Source organism: Telopea speciosissima, chromosome 4 (genome assembly GCF_018873765.1).
Source record: "Telopea speciosissima isolate NSW1024214 ecotype Mountain lineage chromosome 4, Tspe_v1, whole genome shotgun sequence".
Taxonomy (NCBI): Eukaryota; Viridiplantae; Streptophyta; class Magnoliopsida; order Proteales; family Proteaceae; genus Telopea; species Telopea speciosissima.
Genome location: NC_057919.1, coordinates 25,584,099 through 25,606,407, shown reverse-complemented (window position 1 = coordinate 25,606,407; position 22,309 = coordinate 25,584,099). Strand labels below are relative to the sequence as shown.

Genomic DNA, 22,309 nt, shown 5'->3' with positions numbered 1-22,309 from the left:
TCCAGCAATGGAAGAAAATTGTGTGGGTTGTTTTGACTGGTCGCGGTCAACAGAAACATCTTACAAAGGCCAAACCTGAGGATGATGAAGCGTGGGAAATTGTAGATGCACGCATTCTGGGACAGATGCTAAATAGTATGGATTCACAGATTGTTGACTTAGTGACTCACATAGATACTGTGAAGGAGTTATGGGATTGCTTATATGTTTTGTATTCTGGACAGAATAATCTATCCCGTATATATGAGCTGTCAAAGGAGTTCTATCGTGCTGATAGGAAGGGACGTCCGTTGACCCAATATTTTGCCGATTATAAACGAATGTTCGAAGAGTTAAATGCATTGTTGCCCATTAGTTCGGATGTGAAACAGATGCAAGATCAATGTGAACAACTTGCGGTCATGGGATTTTTGGGAGGACTGGGCCAAGAATATGATTCATTATGCTCCACTATTCTTGGAGGAGATAAAATTGCCTCAGTTGCAGAAACTTTTTCTCGCGTTCTTCGTGTTTCTCGTGATAGTTCCCATAAACCAGCAGCTGTTCCTGGTGAGAGCTCTGCCCTTGTTGCTTCTAGTCAAGGGAGAGGTAATGGTGGACGTAATGGGGGCCATGGTGGTGGTATAGCTGGCCGTGGAGGTGGAAGAGGCAGTGGTAGTGGTAATGGTGGTGAAAATTCTGGTTTTGTGAAGACTTGTAATTACTATGGTTGACCAGGACACATCCAACACTTTTGTTGGAAACTTCATGGGAAGCCACCGCAATAGTAGTATGCTAATTCAGCAGCTAGTACCGAGTCTCCTGCTACACCTTCTGAGGGTAAGTTGGTAAGGTTATCTGATGAGGATTATGCTCAGTTCACACAGTTTCAGATTTCTCGGCCTTCTACATCTTCCTCCACGGCTACTTTTGCCCAGACAGGTAATGCCACTGCGTGTTTCTCCACTTCTCGTCCCTGGATCATTGATTCAGGTGCTTCTGATTATATGTCTGGTGTGTCAGGTAATTTTTCTTCCTTTCGGTCTTCAGAGTCTAGTGTTACATTGGCTGATGGTTCCCTTGCCAAAGTCACTGGCACGGGTACTGTCAACCCAACTAAGTCCTTGTCTTTGTCTTTGTCTTTGTCTTTGTCTTCTGTTCTCCATTTACCTGACTTCCTTTGTAACCTGCTTTCTGTTAGTAAAATTACTAAAGCCTACAATTGTTCAGTGACCTTTTATCCTAATTCCTGTGTTTTTCAGGATCTTATGACGAAGAAGATGCTTGGTAGGGGATGTGAGCAAGGGGGGTTGTATCATCTTGAAGACTCTCCTTCAGTTGCTTATTCTAGTGTTTTGTCTCCACACCAAGTTCATTGTCGGCTGGGCCATCCGTCTTTGCAGAGTTTACAGAAGTTGGATCCTCGTTTTAGTTCCCTTTCTAGGTTCGAGTGTGAGTCATGTCAGTTTGGAAAGCTCCACCGTGTGAGTTATCCCCCCAGAGTCAATAAACGGTCTACGTACCCTTATCTTTAATGCATTCTGATGTATGGGGGCCTTGCCCTGTTACTTCTAAGATGGGATTTAAATATTTTGTTACTTTTGTCGATGACTATTCTCGAGTCACCTGGATTTATTTAATGAAAAGTTGTTCTGAGCTGTTTGCCATTTTTCGTGCATTTGTTACTGAAATTCAGACTCAGTTTAATAAGAATATTTGTGTTTTACGTAGTGATAATGCCCTTTAATATTTTTCTACTCCATTTAATTCTTTTATGGCTGACCGTGGCATGTTGTACCAGTCTTCTTGTTCAGATACACCCCAACAAAATGGTATAGCTGAACGGAAGAATAGACATTTAATGGAAGTGACCCGTTCAATTCTTTTTTAGATGAAAGTACCAAAAATCTTTTGGGTTGATGCTGTCTTGACTGCCTGTTTCCTTATAAATCGTATGCCATCTTCTGTGTTACAGGGTGGGATTCCTCATTCTCTTTTATTTCCTACTGAACCTCTCTTTGTTTTACCACCTAGAATTTTTGGGTGTGTTTGCTTTATCCGTGACCATCGTCCAGGTCTGTCCAAATTAGATCCCCGGGCTGTTAAATGTATTTTCTTGGGTTATTCACGCACTCAAAAAGGTTATCGGTGTTATTCACGAGTTCTTCGAAAGTACTTTGTCTCTGTTGATGTTAACTTTTTTGAGTCCACTGCTTATGATGAGACATCTTTTGTTTCCTCGGAGTTGGATGAGGATCTTCCTTTATATGTGGTGCAACGTACTATTTCCCATGGTCAACCGGCTGCTGCTCTGTCTCCGCCACCTCCGCCTCCGCCTCCTCCTGTTCGGCCTGCCCGTCCTCCTGTTCGGTTTACATTTGTTCGGCGTCCTCGAGATGATATAGCACCCCCGGTCTCTACTGATCCTCCAACTTCAACTTCGCCTGCGGATCCTACTCCTCAATTAAGTATTCCTTCTTCTGATCTTGATATTCCCATTGCTCTTCGTAAGGGTGTTCGTAGTTGTACTCAACATCTTTTGTCTCATTTTGTTTCTTATCTAGGCTTATCTGCTAACTTTACTGCTCGTCTCTCTACTGTTGAGTCTTATCCTACCCCTAAGTCTGTTTTAGAGGCATTGTCCAACTCTGGCTAGAGGACAGCTATAGAGGAGGAATTGGCTGCCTTGGCTGAAAATCACACTTGGGACTTGGTACCGTTACCTGCTGGCAAGAAGGCTGTTGGTTGTCGGTGGGTATATGTGGTTAAAGTGAACCCTGATGGTTCTTTGGCTCGTTTGAAGGCACGCTTAGTTGCCAAAGGTTATACATAGGTTTATGGAGTTGATTATCTTGATACCTTTTCCCCTGTTGCCAAGCTTGCATCTGTTCGTCTTTTGATCTCTCTTGCCGCATCCCATCATTGGCCTCTTTTTCAGTTGGACGTGAAGAATGCTTTTCTTTATGGTGATCTCCATGAGGAGGTTTATATGGAGCAACCTCCTGGGTTTATTGCTCAGGGGGAGTCTGGTTTAGTGCGCAAACTTAAGAAGTCGTCGTATGGTTTGAAACAATCTCCCAGGGCCTGGTTTGGGAGATTTTCAGATGTTGTTCTGGAATTTGGGATGACTCGGTGTGGCAGTAATCATTCGGTGTTCTACCGGCATAGCAAGGCTGGCAGGATTTTTTTGGTGGTATATGTAGATGATATAGTCATCACTGGTGATGATGTTGAAGGCATTAAGCAGCTTAAGTTACATTTGCAGTGTAAATTTCAGACCAAGGATCTTAGTAAGTTGAAGTACTTTCTTGGAGTTGAGGTAGCTCAGTCTAGTAAAGGTATTTCTCTCTCCCAGAGGAAATATGTTCTTGACTTGCTTTCCGAAACAGGTATGCTTGGGTCTAAACCTTTGGATACTCCAATGGACCCAAATTTGAAGTTGACAGCTGATAATGGTGATGCTATTGATGATTCGAAAAAATATAGGAGACTTGTTGGAAAATTAAATTATCTCACTGTAACTCGACCGGATATTGCCTTTCCGGTTAGTGTAGTAAGTCAATTTCTATCCTCTCCTAGGACGTCACATTGGGATGCTGTGATTCGAATTCTGAGATACCTCAAGAAAGCTCCAGGTCGTGGTCTACTCTACACTGATCATGGTCATGGACGTGTTGAGGGATTTTGTGATGCTGATTGGGCTGGTTCTCCTGTGGATAGGAGGTCTACCACTGGGTATTGTGTCTTTGTGGGGGGAAATTTGGTGTCTTGGAAGAGCAAGAAACAGCCAGTAGTAGCAAGATCTAGTGCAGAGGCAAAGTATCGGGCTATGGCACAGGTTACTTGCGAGCTGATGTGGATGAAGCAGTTGTTGACTGAGTTGAAATTTACGAAGGAGTTACCTATATAGCTGTGGTGTGATAATCAAGCTGCTATCCATATAGCTTCCAATCCTGTGTTTCATGAGAGGACGAAGCATATAGAGGTTGATTGCCATTTTGTTCGAGAGAAACTACAAGAAGGTTATTGCTCCACAACATGTTCGTACAGGGGAACAACTTGCTGATATTTTTACTAAGTCCTTGGGAAGTGTGAGAATTGATTATACTTGTAACAGGCTGGGCATGATTAACATCTATGCTCCAGCTTGAGGGGGAGTGTTAATGTGCTTTGGGTATTGTTCACGTGAACAGTATCATACACTATTCACGTGAATAATATCGTGAACAGTACCGTATACTGTTCATGTGAACAGTACCGTGCACTGTTCACGTGAACAGTAACTAGAAGATGAGAGTTGTTAGTCAAGGGCAATTTGGGAATTTCTCTTGTGTGTTAGCTCTACCCTATTATTAATAATATTGGTGAAGAGGGGAGAACAATTTTTCATTTGATAGTTCTCCCCAAAGGATTACAGCCACTTCTCTTCTTCATCTTCTTCCTCTCCATCTTCTCCATTAAATCTGGTTTTATTTACAGTAATATATTTTTTAATTCACCAAAAAAAAAAAAGACACCCTCCTTCTCAAAGGTTCTATAAACCTTGCCCTCATCTTCAGGATTGGACAACTGTTAGGTCTTTATAGTGATTATTCTCCTCCCATAGACCAATAGCTGTGTTATAGTATTCAGAGATAGTCCTATCTCCTTGCTTTGTTGTGATAATCTTTTGTACAAGTTGATAGACCTTAGCTGAGTCGCCCACTCGGTCAGCCACACTATCTAAAATGGCTTTGGATGTCTCCTTCTGCATAAACCTTCTACCAATCTCAAACTTCATAGGGAAATTAACTAGGTCATAACAATTGAGTTCTCCGTCTCCCATTTCTGAGATGCTGGATCACTTGAACGAGGAGTCTGAATGTAACCAGTGATGTAACCCAACTTCCCACGACTTTTCAGGGGTAGTTTAACAGTGTGAGTCCAATTCAGATAGTTGGTGTTGTCCAACTTAACAGTGGATATCTCGGCATTGGATTCTCCAGAGCGCTCGAACTGGGGTTAACACTACTTGGACCACCAGCCGAGGCTCCCATGGGAACATTAACCTCCAACATTATATGTGGACACACATGGGAAGCTAGTTGGATACCCACCCCAGATGGGGAGAGTACCACACTCTACCCAGAAGTTCCTTCTCAACATCCAAACAATGATTCCAGCTGCAAGAAGATCACAAAACTTAAAGAATCTTCTCAAATGTGCATTTCAAGGTAGGAGTTCATCCTATTACAACTTACAAGCTTCAAATAGCATAGCTCACCAACAAATAACAGTGGATTGCCTCAAATATAGCATTCAAAGTGAGAGAGCAGCCAGTAAACCAGAAGCTGGTGGTAGTACAGGTGAGCAGAAAATCGTGTTGCAGACAAACATGGCACCACCTTCGCAGCAGGGGTTTTGAGAGCTTCAAAGGGAGCCCTAGGGAGATTTCAATGAGCCAGGACCCACCTCCAACGGATGCCTGATGTGAAAGAAAGAGGTGCTAAACTACAGGGCTGTCGGTACACTTGTTTTTCCTTCTTTCTTATCAATTTTTCTTCATAGCTTTAAGTCTTCATTATGAAGTCTTCTAGTTGATGGCTGGACAACTTAATCCATTCTTCTTTGTTGGACCCTCTATTCTTCTAGGGTTCCAAATCTAGAGGCATAGTAGAGAGACAAGTTGATGGTCGACTCTCAAACCAGCTCGGATACCAATTCAAAACAATAAAGAAAATAAGATGAGAAGAAAGGAGATGAGGAGAAAAGAAGAAGATGTTTGCATAAGAACAACCTTGCGGAGGAATCAATATCACTCCACTATATTTACTAACTTGAGAAAAGAAATGCAAGATTATATAAATACCCCATACTAACATGAGAATGCCCAGGGAAGTCAAATACATGCTTATTTACCAATGTACCCATTCTATTCTCACAACATGTACTAATACAGAGATATCCTTAATATGCTGAGAATTATAACCAAATATTTTCTAATGTTCACCAAGGTCCAGTTTTCTGATGAGATTGCTCTGGCAAGCCAGCAAGGTATGCTGCTGTGATATGAGTGTGACCTGTTGCAGCTGAGATTGTAAGCTGAAAATGGGTCCATTTCTTAATACAGCTTAAAGGGAAAAAGAGGGTGAACTTTTGGGGCATAGGGCAATACTGCAATACATGTGGTCTTTGGGAATGATATTGTACATGTGGCTGACCCTGGTGATGATTTTCTTTTTCAGATTCTAGAGCAGCATATTAGAGCAGCCCTTCCTGAATTAAAGGCTGAGCTGAAATCACAAATGGTTTCTGTTGTAAAGGAATTACGTACTTGTGGAGAAGTCAATGAATCAAAAGTAAGTTCTATCTGGATCGGACAAGATGAATACTGTGATATGTTCATCGTTTCTATTTCTTGTGCTTGTGATGCGATTTGATATTTTGGCAGACTTTACTTTTGACTGTACTAAGAATGCCATATTGCCTTTGCATGAGCACATAGCTCTTTTATGATTGAGATCAATGAATTTGAACCTAATGAGTTCTGCAATTTTTCTACCATAATACTTTCTTTTGCCGTTCTCCTTGTTGCTTTAAACTTAAAAGAGTATGTATCTGGAAGGATCAACGTCTTTTTTATGACTTGTTAAATTTTCTTTGCTTGTCAACTAAAGAGAAGGCCACAGTCATGAGTGATGTTCATTACAGGTGTTGGAGTCCATGAGGCAGATATCTTAAAATCTGTGCATAATGAATCTCTATTTTGTCCCATGGAATCTCCATATCATGTTTCCAACCAGAATGAGTGATGGCTGATAGGACTAGACCTTGTACAAAATGTCTATTCCTGTTGCCTGAGTGTTTTTCATTAGAAATGTAGAAATACATGCGTAAAAGCATAAAAACACATGGACGCACACACACACACATTCAGGAATGTCTGTTCTTTCAGGTTTCTGAGTTCTTTTGTTTCCCTTTTTTAATGTCATCAATGTTAGGCAGAGCAAGAAGCGGTTCTGTTGAATATTCTGACAAAATATTGTGAAGGTGAGTTCCATTTTTATTTTGTCTAAATTATCTACTCTTTTGTATTGTCTCTCTCTTTTTCCAGTTTCTAATTTTCCTGTGTTCGGCTTATTCTTCTTTGAAAATCATGGCTTGTCCTATGGGAATCTGGATGAATTTGGACGAATCTGGACTCAATTGTCTTTGCTTTCTTTTGGGGGATTCTCAATTGAGTTGCTTCACTCTTATAACAGAGTTAGAGCTAGGTTTTATGGTAATCCTTAACATTGACCTGGGTATATGAACTGTAAGAGTTGACTCAAATGTCAAAACTTGCCACATGACATACATGGGTAGATATGAGTGGATCCATGTGACAGAGGACACTCTACCCATTCACTGGTAAGGTTTCAGCCCCAAATGAGCTAGGTAAGGGGCTCAAAACTCAAAAGTCGGATAAATTTTCAAAATTGCCATTTTCTATAATGATAATCTTTGTCAGTTTTGCACTTATTTATGAGGCACTTTCCTAGCTTGTTTGGGACTGAAGTTTTGAGGCACTTTCCTAGCTTTCTTTTTCTTCTTTATTATTATTAATTGAAAAGAAGGAATTCTGTTGTTCAATTACTCCCTACCAATTTTTATGTACTTCATTGTTAATCAAATCCATATTCTGCTTTTTTTTTCCTTATAAAATTTATTCTGTTTGTTAATTAATAAAGAAAAGGACATTGAAGTTGAGTTGACTACTTATGCTGCGTAGGAAAAATCTGATGGCCAGTTATGGTGATTAATGTCTCTTTGGTGCCTAAGTTTTCAGCTCACTAGTTTATACTGTTTGTTATCTGTGGTTTTTGCCAGGATTAGTTGCAGGAAAACTTCTTATTGTTCTTGTTTCATTGTGCACTACTTTGTAATGATTAAACAAAAGGATTTGGAGCTGATATGACTTGCAACCCATTTTTTCTTTCAAAATATATTATATTTTATTTAATCGTTAAACAAAAAGTACTTCAGAGATGAGTTGACTCCTACAAATAATGACATTTTATGGATGATTGGGAATAACAGAGCTCTAGTTCCTGGTTTTTGTCAACAGCTAGTGCTGACTCCAATGTCCCCTAATAGTTTCAGCTTTTCTTGCTTACTCTCTTTCCAAAATTTTCTTTTCATGGAACTTTTTAGACCCTTCTAACTTGTTCTTCTTTTTGCCTAATGTCATACTTCTGTCCCCCTTTTCTTTTTTACTTTTAATTGTAGCATTTTCTTCCTGGGTGGATGGAAAGAATCAGGACATGTCAACTACAGAATTGTCTGGGGGAGCCAGAATCCACTACATATTTCAGTCTCTTTTTGTAAAGAGCTTGGAGGTATGTAATGGGTCTTACCAATCTTGTCCTTGCGGTTAAATTTTTAGTTACATATCTTTGCTGAACCATGTAATGCTGAACCAAATCCACTAGATGTAGATCCATGTGATTGTTCTTAATTATAGTTCCCCTGTATCTCTCTGTAGTCAGCGTTTGTCTGGCTTGTGGGTGGGAGGTGGGAGCAAGGTTCTAAATCTCGGTTTCGAGGCTGGTTTCGACCCTGGACGAAACCGAGATTTCCCAGGTTTCAACTGAGACCTTGTATTTTCTGGGCCAAACTCGAAATGTCATGGGCTGGTTGAAACTACCGAAATCTGGTACGAACCAGTTTCGACCCATGGTTTCGTACTGGTATTTGTCGAAACCGAGACGAAGAACCATGGATGGGAGTAGAGAGGTGTCTCTGTATATTGTGCTGCCTGATCAGGGAGGTGGACATTGTCCTGAATCTTGATTATCTCTACTGGTGGTAGGGCAGTGTTTTTCCTTTTTTTTTCTCCTTCTCTTGGGCCTGCTGCATTAGCCTTTCTTGTTCCATTTGGGCCTTCATCTCTGTGTGCTCCTTTTTCCTTAAAAAAGAATGTGTAATTCACGTTTTACTGTTTTACTTTTTTTTATTGATAAATAATATTGAACCATATTTTCTGCTGCTATCATGGTTTGAGGAATCGGTATTGGATTGGCCGATTCGTATCGGTATCGGTGGATCGGTATGGACAAGGGTATAAATGTAAAAAAATAAAGATTTTTGAAGAAAACATGAGCGATACGAACCGATCCAGATCGGTATGGGTCTCTGCCGATACCGATACTGATTACTAAAACGCTGGCTCCTATTCGTAAAAATAGCATAGTTGGTGCTAGGCATTGTATCAAAAAGTTGTTGCTGTTATTTTTCTTGCAGGAAGTGGATCCTTGTGATGATCTGACTGATGAAGACATCAGAACAGCTATCCAAAATGCCACTGGTCCTAGAAGTGCATTATTTGTGCCGGAGGTGAGCAGCATGATCATTTATAATGCCCCCCTTCCCCAGTACCTTGAAAAGGCTTCTGCAAGTGCATTATTCAAATGTCTCTCTCTGTGTTGATCAGTTCTGGCACTTTTGTACCAGGTCCCATTTGAAGTTTTGATTAGAAGACAAATTGCTCGGTTATTAGAACCCAGCCTTCAATGCTTACGTTTTGTCTATGATGAACTGATAAAGGTGAAGAAAATGGGGTGTGATTGTGGCGCTATTGCTCCCCACACCCCAATTTCCAAAGAAGTCATTTTGCAGTTTTATTTGGCATTCACTTCCCTTTTGTTCAGGTATAATATTTTTAGCAACTGATGAGTAGATCCTGTTTTTCTTGCAGATTGGTCGTGGCTGTGAGTCAATTGAAATGCAGCGGTTCCCAGTTCTGCGAAAGCGTGTGGACGAAGTATTGGGAAAGTTTTTGCGTGATGGTGTAAAACCTGCTGAGAGAATGATAGGGAACATTATTGAGATGGAGGTAACTAGCTGTGTTTTATGGAAGCTATTTTCAGAAAAGAAAGGGTTTATAGCTCACATTTGGAAGTCTCAAAACAATAAATATATTCATGAGCAATTTGATGATAGTCCAAGCTAGTTAACACTCTGCCTTGAAAAACATATGAACACTGATATCCCCTGGATGATTCCCAGATGTGTGGACAACCTCATTTGGCACAAATACAGGAACTGAAAATAGTTTTATGATTCACTGTATTGTCCAGGTCATGGTGTCAGACTTTTAGTTTCATCAAATAAAATGAAGAAACTTGGAAGAAAATCTTAGAAAAGTTATATAAGTACACTGATTTCTGACAAACTGACTTACTGATTTTTGTCTTGATGCTCATGCTTGATCCATGCATCAGGCCCTCGGCTCTTGATTTGGTTCTGCACTTACAGGCACCATACCATGTGCTTACATGACCAGAAGTGCTTCTCAAACCTCATTTTTAGAAATGGTTTTGAATTAGTTTCAGTTCCATTGTAAGCTGTGTCGTGGATATTCCACGAGCCAAAAAATGGAAGTTGCTTCTGGAAGATGACAATTAGGTATAGATCTTACCCAGATCAGAGAAAATGCTTGAAGGGATTTAAAGGGGTTTTTGACCTCCTAACAGAATAGAGTTGTTAGAAAACCATAAATTAGGATTGAAGGAAAAAGGAACTAGAATCAGATTTTGAAAACTTTAATAACTTGAAGCCTTGAACAAGACAGATCTGATGGGCTTGAAAGTTGAAACTGTGATCGAAGGGTTACTCAACAGGTAGAGAAGGTTTGCGAAGTTGGGTCCAGTTCTGATGGTTGGATCTTATGTTATGAAGTAAACCTACTCCAACTAGGAAAGCCCAAAACTGCAAAATTTATGGGAGTTCTTAGAGAATTTAAGATAGAACTCAGTTAAGGATTGAATTCAGAATATAGCAGCAAACTGAGATCAGATTCAGCAAGGTAAATCAGTAATTGAAAATAAATAGAATTTGACTTGAACTAGGAAACCAGAATTCAATTAGAAATATAGACCTATAGGGTTTTGAAACAGAAGTATGAATCTGAGAATAGAAATGCAAATCGAAATCAGAATGTGATAGAATAACTAGTAACCAAATCAACAACTAGAATTGAAATATTGAGCTTGAAAGCAAACCTGAAACTGAGAATTCTAGTAGAACAGTATAGACACGGGGTGTTGAGCTAAGAATTCTGACCTTGAATTGCTTGAATGATGTAGAAGAGATAAAAGATATTCGATAAACAGGCTAGGAATACCACCTAAGCCCCATTTGAAATCCACCAAGTATATCATTGAATCCAAAGCAGCAAAATTTTAAAAAAATTGAAACATATATTTCATAAATTTTTGTGCCTGAATGATTTGGTAATATATATACACACTCACACTCCTAGCATAACTAGAAATAGCCTATGCGAACTAGTAATCAAACTAGCTACTGAATTGCCAATAAAAGACTTAAAGCAATTCCCATTCTAACTAAGACCTGACTTAAACTAAATAATAAAGTAAATCCTGTATTCCTAGACCCTACCCTTATTTTAGGCCCATTAAAGCACTTTATTACAATGAAACCCATTGGACCAAAGGCCCATCATGTATGGTCCAACCAAGGCTTTTAATGTAGTCCTAGAATGTTAATCCCACTAGGAACCAAGTAGAACCAAGCTTAGGTAAGCCTGCTGTTTAGGGCTGATTAGGGGCTGTTTTAGGGCAAAATTAGGGTTTAGGATGGGAATTTGGGAATGGGGTTTATAGGGTTTTAAATCTGCAGGTTTAGAGGGTCATTATGATATAAAAATATCTGGATTGGTTAGGTTTCAAAATTCTGCAGATTTAGGGTTAGGGTTTGGTTTTAAATTAAGAAAATAGGCCAACAAGCAAAAGCTTTTTTCATTAATCAAATTCGTGTTCTAGGCTTTGCCCCCTACAACCTTATATAAAAGACTCAAAAATAGACTTCTACTCTAAAAGGAAAGGCCTAACCCAATCCCTAACCTATTAGATAACTTAAACTGATTAGGAAACTAAAATAGACTCAAAATAGAGTCCTAATGACTTAAAAACAACTTAAACTACTTAAAATAAAGAAGATTCCCTACTAGCCAATAGGATATAAGAACCTCTTAGCCAATAGGATCACTTCACTTAAATTAGACCAATTGAACCAATTGGATGCAACCAATTCTAAACCGGTTCAATCTAAAAATAGGAAAATAAACTAAGTATTGGGCTAATCCGTATGCAACCTATATGCCCCTAGTTTAGGCTCATTAAACTGGCCTAATACATAAAAACCCTTGGGAACAAAGGCCCAACATGTATATAACCCAACCCTAGGCCTATTTCTAAAGAAATAAGCCCTGTTTGGTGATCATTCGCATCACTTTTCTACTAAAATAAGCCCACACTCTGTTTATCTGCATCGGGATTAAGCTCATAGATTTATTGCGTTCCTTGCTGGGATTGTGAAGTTGTGGCCCACATCTCCTTGTGGGTTCTAGAGAACCTGGTGATGCAACTTTAGGTTGCAGATTGAATAAAAGCTTGTGTGCCGACGGAGTAAATGACAATAGTCCTAGTATCATCACCCAAAGGATATAGGTGGTTGAGTTCAGCACAATGTTACTTGTGAAACAAATCTGGCATTTTCACTCTACTAGTTATAATCAGTACCTTGATGACCTGTCCTGCTGCATTGAACTCCCTTGTCTTTGTTTTGGTCTTCTAAAGTTATGGGTTGCAAATGTAGTCAGGGAAGCAGACCCTTATTTTAGCAAATCAACACTTGGATCTTAAACATATTACTAATGGTAGTAGATGATGGTTGTTCTTGAGCAAATATATGTCCTTTCTGTTTCAAGGTAGTATTTTCCTCATCATAGTCATCTTCTCTCATAAAATCTGAGATTAGAAGATCAAGAGATCTATTGGTCCAGAATCCTAAGTAGAATGCATTACTAATACATAGATCTATTGGTCTGGAATCCTAGGTAGCGATTACTACAATTTGTTAATTTTTAATTAAACATGCATATACCAGCATATTGGTACGTCACATGTTTTTGGTGTAGTGCTGAAGAAAGCACATTTAATATTATTAGAACTTTACCTGCTTTACTCTTTATGCTTCTCCCATTCATAGTTCCAATGGAAAATCTTCAAGTTCATTGATTCTCAGGATCTATCTCTGAGATGAATTATTTAAATCTTTGTAATTTTCCAAAGTTCTTTGGTTATGTTCTGGATTGGATACTACTCTTTTGTTACTCTAAATCAACTTACTTTATTAAAAAAAAAATGTTTGAGCTCAGTCTTAGTGGTAATCTTTATTTTTTCCCCTTTGTTTTGGGTCAAGATTGTTGCTGGAACTTTGTATTAATTACTACTACATCAATAATAAGAAGATATTTGTTGGAACATTTTGATTTTTATGCAAGCATTGTTTATACATAGCACTAATCAATCAACTTCATTTATCATTCAGATGGACTATATGAACACATCACATCCAAATTTTATTGGTGGAAGCAAAGCTGTGGAGCTTGCAATACAGCAGCTGAGATCATCAAAGGTATCTGTAACCCCTTCAGTAAAGACAAAGGTACAAGGATGGTTTTGAATGACGATCACTAGTATTTATGTGATAGCTGAAATTACACTGAATTTTCAAGGAGGGTTTTTCATCTCTTTCACTGAAAGGATTTTCCATCCCCCTTCCCTTTTGACATGATTTAGGATGGTATGGATATGGAAAAGTCAACTGGGTCAGTGAAGGGCCAGAAATCTCGAGCAATTTTTGCTAAATCTGTTACAAATGGAGTTTCTGCAGAACAGGCATATTTTCAAACCCTCTTTTATCTTATGTGGTTCTGCGTTTTACCTAAAACTTAAGGTCCTTTTAAATAATTTTGACAAATCGGAGATTCTTGTACTTTCTATTTTTCTGTTTGTTTTGTTGGCAAGGTGAACATATAAATATGTGTGTGGTCCGAAACAAAAGGAAACTTTGTTAAAAGGAATAAGAAAATAGAATCAATAAGCAAGGAAGAAAACATAGATGTGCAAAAAGTAAAACAAAGCCAAACCTAAACCAAATCACCACCCCTATAATCTACAATGAGAGAGCTCATAAAGACCATAGGATAGCATGCACTACTCAATGTCTTGGATGATGGGATACCAGATATGCCTTTATAAACATGAACAATAGATGTCCTAGTAAGCCCTTGTTTGGATGATGGGATAAATCCACTCTCAAGATTTTGAAGACTACAAAGTTTAATTATTGTTGAATGGAAAAGGAAGCAAACAAGTAAACTACTCCATTTGCTTTTCTTCTGACAATCTTCAGAGCCTGGAACTCCTAAGCTCGTTTTAAACCTTATAATGTGAAATGCGCAATTTCCAAAGGATTCTAGATTCATGGTAAGCTTCTGGGTGGCTCTAGAATCCAGGTTCTCAGGCTTATGCAGGTTCAAAAGCACGCGTCCAACAAAATTAGTTCGTTTGGAATCTTTACCACGGAAGTCTGAGAAGGTTGAGAAAACACACCCCCTGGCTCCTTGGTTTCTGGTGCTTCTGGTGGTAAATACTCTAAATGAAATAATCTTGCTGGGGTTTCTTGTGCTTCAGGCGGTAAATATTCCAAATGGAATGATTTCGTTGGATCCATCTTTTTAAATTCCATAAGCTGGCTTCTGGGCTTCCAAAAGCAGAAGCCCCAAAAGCTTACCCCAACATGTCCTAGGTCTGTAGTAATTTGATGCTTGAAAGAGGATATTGCCTGAGTTTACTGTTATTAGTTTGGTTTCTTCATCTGGGGTTAATGTTTCCCAAAGTGCTGGTACTCCCCCCCCTCCCCCAAAGAAATAAAAAAAAAAAGAAAGAAAGGAAAAGAGTAACAAAGGCAAAGATCAATGTTGCGGATACCTAGTGGTATCTTAATGATCTCACTTCTTTTTCCTTGATTGTTAATTGGTAGAAGTTTAGCCATATGTTGAATTAACATGCTTGGAAAACAGCTTGATGTACCGGGGACGTGGGGGAGCACAGAAAGGCTTGAGTGCATCTGTTTGCATTTAGTAGTCCTTCAATTTCATTGTACTTTGAATTTGCTCTAGTATTATTTTCTTCTGAAACCTAAGCTATGCTTCTTACAATTGCTTATTGTTGGCCTGTGACAGGGAATTCGACCTCAATTAAATAATGACAAACCAATATCAGCTGGTGAGTTTTTGTTCTCTCATCTGCTCTGATTTGTTCGGTTATTCCTTGTATGTCGATTTCAAGCAACTTATCAGAAATGGTCCTTAATATCAATTAGTCATATTAATATATTATATGATTGGAACCATAGTTGTCACGTCGTCACGGCGATCCAAGTTGGTGGAGGGGTGTCATGTCGATATATCGACATGTCGCCCGCAATCATATCGACCATGTTTTATTTTTTATTTTATCTATTTTTAATGTCATTTAGTATGCTATAATATATACCCTATAACATAAAAAATTAACATGAAAGTGTACTACTAATCTACTATGGTTTAATTCATGAAAGTGTAATATCCATTAGTGTATGAAATCATCGATTATCAAATAATTGATACCAATAGTCTTGCTGATAATAAAGTTGAAAAATCATGAGAGTTGAGATATGATTCATATGAAAGTGACTACAAAAGTAACAAAACAAAAAAACAATTACAAGAACGTAATTTATATTGAGTGAATAAAGCTAATAAACAACCCATCTAAATAAAAAAAAAATTTGCTGATGTGAATATGTGATTGTGTATTAGTCAATAGTGTATTAGTGTTTTCTGTTTGATGTTTTTTTTACTTTTTTTATGTTTAAGGAAAAAGCATTAAAATAAAAAATGGTTAAAAAAAATTATTGTTAAAAAATTAAGTTTTATAATTTGAAACAACCATGTCGCCCGATATGGCCATATGTCGTGGTATGGCGTCCATGGCGGCGCCATGGCGACGACATGGAGGCCATATCGGTCGATATTCTTACATCATCCATATCGGTGGTCGATATGCCCACTTCTCCAGTGATATGACGCCAGGGCGTCGATATGGCGACGCCATGACAACTATGATTGGAACTGGGTAATTGGAGTAGATCATGCATGGAAATTTTTCCCCAAGGAGCTATTGGTCAAAGAACTAACTGTTATACTTAGTATCATGTAGTTGTCTAGATAAGTTGCTCTAAAATAGTGTGGCAAGGTTGAAAAAGAATGTGGTTCAAAGTGCTGAGAAATGAAATGGAGTATGTTCAGATAGGATATGACTCTAGGAAGTGATGGGAGGGGGAAGGCATTTTGGAGCTGTCCTAGATGACTGAAACATGTCGATTCTGATGATGTAGCTGATTACTATCAGAGTTGTATCTTCTAGAACCCTTGCCTTGTTGGTCAACTTCAATTCTTACAAGTTTTTCAGCATATAGACTTTGAATTATATTGCTTCTCTGGCTTTTCATGCCACTTCTGGACCTTTGTATCCTTGATACAGTTGCCTTAGCCTGGCTGGACCGGAATGACCCTCTTTGGAGACCTAAGCCCAGACGCACCCGACCCAACCCGGTGGTCCAAATACATAAGATGAAATCTTTCAGTTTATTTTATTTTATTTGGATGGGTACGTACGAATTTTTCGATAGTTTCTTTATTTGGGATATTGCCTAGTTTTGTTAGTTTCTTATTTTGGGTTAGTTTCCATTACTATGTTAAGCCTTTCTTTGTATTGACAATGTAATATGATGGAAGACTAATGTAAGGCTAATTTACAAAGTAAACTAACCCCAATAATACCCACAATACAATGAAATTCAAGCAACAACTAATTCCCAAACTGCAGACCCAGTCAAGGCTAAAACTCAGAATTAGAAGGTGTAGCAGAACCTCGATGTTCAGTCAAGTGATGGACCTTAAACTCAGGTCAAGTGTGGGTCTAAACAAGGCAGAATACCCCTCCAAATTGGATCTAATCCTGATAGCCCGATTAGAAGATAAGGGCTGAGTACAGAATTAGAAGGTCAAGACTGAAAATGGAAAGAAGTCTGCAACTTACAAACCAGCAGCAGGAATGGTTCCCAATTTGAGACGAGTGGAGAGGATGCTGAGGTGGTTTTGTGCCCCCAAAATCAGTCAACTCTCATGGTTGGTTGTGGAGTTATCGTAGCCTGAAGTTGCAGCAGAACTTGGGACAGAGAACTTGAACCACGGGAGCAACAGTTTTCTATCGGCAGTGTGAAGCAGCAGTAAGTCTCAAGAGTTGATTCAGGTCTCCTAGATGTAGTGGCATTGCAGTCTCACAATAGCACCAATACTAGAGATCGATTGGAAGAAGAAGATAGAAAATAGAAATAGAAAGGGGGATAGGGTCGGCTCTCTCAGCCTCTCATCTTCTCACCAGGACTCTAGTCGCATAAAAGCAATTTTCATTCATCAACACAAATTGTGGGGAGGCTCCTAAGAGCTCTTACATATATAGGCAGCAATGTCTTGGCCCTCAAGTAAACATAAAATAGAAAGTAACTAGGAATTAGGAACTAGTACAAAAAGGAAACTAAGTCATGTCTTCAGTCTTTTAGGGTCTTCAAGAGTACTAGCTGAGCTATATGACTTGTGGACCCCACTCTTTAAACATCTCCATCAGCCAGCTAGAAAACATGAAGATGAAAGACAAAATTGCCTCCACAATTTGGGTTTGAGAGACCCAAAACTCCCAGCCCATGTGGGCTGGCCCAGCTAGGTTGGTTGGCCCTATGGCCCCTGGGGTTGGTCCACCAATTGATGAAGTGAACCGGCCCTCTTTTTGAAGCTTGCGGCTAGTATATTGCTTGCCAAAGGTTCTGTCTGCATCAAAGACAGAATAGAATGAATACAAATTTGAGCATAGTGGAGGGTTGCGTGGCGTGTTGGCTGGTTGTGTGTTCTTCATTTTCTCTACTCCCTGATGCAGATCTGAAGGTGTATTCAAGAAAGAAGAAGAAGGAGGTTGCTGCCTAGCAGCCACGATTTTGTCTTGGGTTGTTTGGGTTGTCTTATACCAAGTGGTCACGGGTTCGAGTCTCTGGAAACAGCCTCTCTGTGAAGTGGGGCTAAGGCTGCGTACATTATGACCCTCCCCAGACTTCGTTGTGGCGGGAGCCTCATTGTGCACTGGGTACACCCTTTTTTTATGTCCTATGGACCGGTTGGTTCAATTTAAGTAGTGGTCTAGTCCAGTAAGTCTATCTGATATTAGTTACTTTTACTTTTTACTTTATTGTTAGTAATTGTCAACAGTTAGTTCTCAGTTTAGAAACTGATTGTGCCTTGTACTCCAAGCAAAGGGGGATCAATTGGAAACTTCCTATTTTAGGAACCTTCTAATTTTGGACCCCAGCTGCTCCTTTTATTATTCTATAATGCAACCCAAGGGGGCACAAGAGAGCCCACGATATCTGCTTTAACATATTGCTGCTGTTTGCATGCTTGCTTGCTCCCCATGGAGTTTCCTTAGTGTTTGATCTAAGGTGCAAGAGGCTGGTGTTCGATCCAGTCGACTCCTTGCGGTGGGAAGCCTGGGAGACTGATATCTATTGTGTTCTTCATCCCTACACCACTCTAAAGCTGTTAGAAGGTTGTTTTCAACATTCGATCCTCTGTGTCGCAAGTTCAGACCTCAACCCTGGTAAGTTTCTAATTTTGTCCCTTACTTTCTTATTTCATCACCTCAACCCCCAGCCAAATCCCATCATCAACTTCCTTCCATCTCCTAATCGAGTTTCAGTCCCTGGGAGAAGGCCACTCGATCCAAGTCTCAGGTCCATTGGACCAGTGGATCTGCTGATATTACCTTTCCCCCAACCTGCCCTGAAATCGATTTGTTCTGCAAGTTTTTCCCCCTGTTTATGAAATCGGTAAGAGTGTTCTAACCTGCTGATTACATATAAACCTCTGTTATTAATCTTTACCTTATTTCAGACCTATATCCTTATTCCCCTGTTCTGTCCAAACCCTTAAGTTGCTAATATTCTGGTCTTCTCTTATTCTGTTTCATACCCATAATCCCACAGCCTTATTACAACCTGAGTATCCCATAAGTGTGACCTATTATCCCTGGTTTAAGATCCTGTTCTGGGATTATTTTGAGTCTTTAAAATCTGTCCTACATTACTCCCTCTCCCTTCCTATTCCCAGGTACGACATCTTTTCTTTCTTTGTTTCTTCCTTCTTCTCTGTTATCTCCTGTTACTCTCTTCACTTACTGGTAGCCCTTTTATTTTTGGGTACGCTTGTTGTACGAGAGTGAACCTATCTTCTGCTACTTTTATTCTCCTCCCTTTCCTTCTGTTAGTCTCTTTCAGGCCCCCTTTATGTATATAACTATATTTATTCCGTGTTTATCATTTCCTGGTTTACTCTGTTCTATGGTGAAAACAGTCCCAATTTTCTGACTCCCAAGTTTTATAGAACTTAATTGATTTGGAATTTTGGACTGAGATTTGGGGGCTTGTGTCCTTACCCTAGGACCCCCTGTCTGCACTAAGAACCAAATCTGTAACCTTTTCTGAGCTTTACTCTTCTACCCGATCCAATTTAAGCATCTTTTTATTAGTTGTTAGGCTGCCGAATCCATTGGTTGCTTGTTGGAGTTCATAGGGCTAGGGATTATCATTGTTGATCTTAAGTTTCTCCTTGGGAGAAGCCCATACGAGGGAGATTCTTCACTTGAAATGAGATCAGTATATATATATATATACACTCTACATTGAAACCAAGGAGGAAAAAACACAGTGATTATGGTTTTCTTTTTGTGTGTGTTTATGTTTCAAAATTCCAAATTTTGAAAACAAATTGGAATTTTCTATAAGGTCTTGGTAGGACTGTACAAAGTTCATTAGATGTGTATCACATACTTCCCTCCACCCTATGTCTTGACACTAGTATTTTCTATTATAGAACTCAGAAGATATAGTAGTGAATGTCTTCATTAATGCCTTGTCAGCTTGTCAAGTTCTTAATGAATTTCCTGATGAGTGATGTTTGAAAAGAGAAATATTTTGGAGCTTTATTCATAACTACTAGTTACTTCACATTTTAACAGGCAATACGAGTGGAAGGGCTTGGGGCATTTCTTCAATAATTGGAGGCACCATATCTAGAATGCCTTCTGGAGAAAGTGTAGCAAGCAAACCTTTTAGTGAATCCTTTCATGATGTTGAACATGTACCTACTATGATCCAATTGAGAGAGGTAATAATGTTGTCTATTGACCTTGTTTACGTCTTATTGTACCTGTGGTCTTCTTTGCTATCACAGACACAAGGCTATTCCTTTGCTACTATCATTTCAGCCACCAGCCATCTTAAGACCCTTAGAAACTCAGTCAGAAGAAGAAGCAGTTGAAATAGTGGTTACTAAATTGCTTTTGAGGTCATACTATGACATCGTCAGGAAGAACATTGAAGACTATGTTCCAAAAGCAATAATGCATTTTCTGGTAACCTTCTCCCCCCCCCCCCCCCCAAAAAAAAAAAAGAAAGAATAGTACTACATTTTTATTACTAGAGGCACTAATGTCCATTTTTGGGATTTTTATGTTCCTTAGGTCAACAATACAAAGAGGGGCCTTCTTTGTACTTTCATACAAAAACTCTATAGGTATGTCATATATATGGCTTCATTCCCATTATGTTCATTTTGTTAGTTTGTATGATTTTGGGGTTCACTCCAATGGGCTTCTGACCAATTAAATGGCTGGACTGCATGTGTAGTACGAACACAGATTGCATAGGGTGAGAAAAACAAAAAATATTTACACTCTCTGTATGACAGACAATGTCTACTGAAACAGAGCCTCACATCTTGACCATATTTTATGTATTTTTTTATGCATGCAGAGAGAACCTCTTCGAAGAGATGCTTCGGGAACATGAAGAAGTTGTAGTTAAAAGAAAACGCACTCGAGAAATATTCCAGGTTCTGCAACAAGCTCTTCAGGTTAGTACATAAAATAATTTTAGAAAATCATCAATAAGTCCATAGAGATGGTCCATCATGTCATAATGGTGAACTGTATAACCCAATTCTTACCAAAAAAAAACTGTATAACCCAATGAGGGGTCCTTCCACGACTTCTTATGCCATGATTTCAAATGAATGAATGGTCCCACCCGTCAAATCTACAAAATTCTTTTGGGCGATCAGAGAAGACAATGATCATGGTCAACTAGATTGGATCGATTTTGGCCAAGATGCTGGTGGTGTCCTTGAATGATGTGTTAAATGTTGTCATGCAGTTGGGCTGCCCAAGTAGATTTCATAATATAATGATCATTTTGAGCTACTACCGCCATGTTCTTTACTACATCGCTCTCAATACTTTCATAAAGTGATTTTTCATGTTGACTGTTCCAGATGCTGGAAGAAGTTGAATCTGATGTGGCATCTCGAAGTTCAAATTCGAGCCCAGGCACTGATATTGCCACCGGTTTGCCAAAGATTCCAGGGCTTTCCTCCTCTTTCCACTCTACATCCAATGGTGATGTCAATTTTTCTTACACGTGATATTTCAAGGATATCAAATCTTGCAAGGTCAGTGTTTTTTGGGGGAACAGTCATTGTTTCATGACCCGAACAGTGGATACCACCATTTGAGTTGTGGGGTTGGAAGTTGGATATCCTACAGATAAACAGAGGAGCATTTAGGCCATAAGACTGCCTGATGCCAGGTTGTATATTAGTGCATTGTTCTATACATCTTTCATCTATACAGGTTTTTTCTTCTGATTTTTATATTCTTTTCCAATAAGCCACATTAGTTTTTTGGTTACTCATTTAAGCTAGTAATGGTGGCATTCACCAAAACAAGAAAAAAGCAATACAACTGTAACTCTGTAAGATTTGAAGTCTAGTGTTGAAAGTAGCAGATTCGGGCTTGTTAGTTGCTGACATCTTCAGGCCATAAAAATGATGATCATACCTACAGTATTTTTTGCATTTGTCAGGCATGTGTCCATTCAAGAAATGGAATTCCTCTTCACTATTAGTGTGGTCCATGTTGTTGGATGACATGGCTTAATGTAAAATTCCAATATACTTTGAGATTCTTCTTTTTTAATTTTTTTGGTAAACTAGTTTGAGGTTCTCCTTATTCTTACCTTCTTGGAAGCATGAATTTGGGAAGAAATTTTGACCCAACAATCACTAAGTGGAGTAATTGAAACACTTGATTTGGTGTAATCTTTTTCCTTTTCTTTTAATTTTTTAATGAAAAGTCTTGGTGTAAAATGATATTCAATACAAATCTATTCAACTAATGCTTAGCCCAACTGGGGTTGGCTACACAAATCCTGTTTTTGTCTACCTTTTTCCTTTTATCTCCTCTACCATGAACAATATGACTCTTCCACCATCTAGTGCATTCAGATACAGGGC

General features: G+C 39.0%; 1 protein-coding gene across 5 annotated transcripts in view; it reads left to right on the top strand.

Moving 5' to 3' along the window:
* Positions 1–22,309, top strand: part of LOC122660178 (dynamin-related protein 3A-like) — a 61,976-nt gene that overhangs the window by 35,976 nt on the left and 3,691 nt on the right. Inside the window, exons 7-20 of one of the 5 annotated variants that reach the window (XR_006332642.1) lie at positions 6,204–6,317; positions 6,960–7,008; positions 8,227–8,336; positions 9,241–9,333; positions 9,451–9,543; positions 9,695–9,832; positions 13,354–13,470; positions 13,605–13,703; positions 15,053–15,095; positions 19,977–20,125; positions 20,226–20,372; positions 20,481–20,533; positions 20,773–20,957; positions 20,990–21,276. Coding sequence is in view for 4 of the 5 variants with exons in the window: in XM_043855373.1 (XP_043711308.1) it covers positions 6,204–6,317; positions 6,960–7,008; positions 8,227–8,336; positions 9,241–9,333; positions 9,451–9,543; positions 9,695–9,832; positions 13,354–13,470; positions 13,605–13,703; positions 15,053–15,095; positions 19,977–20,125; positions 20,226–20,372; positions 20,481–20,533; positions 20,773–20,872; positions 21,290–21,439 (1,455 nt within the window). In the remaining variant the exon portion in view is untranslated. The other 4 variants (XM_043855373.1, XM_043855374.1, XM_043855372.1 and 1 more) reach the window with 4 other exon arrangements.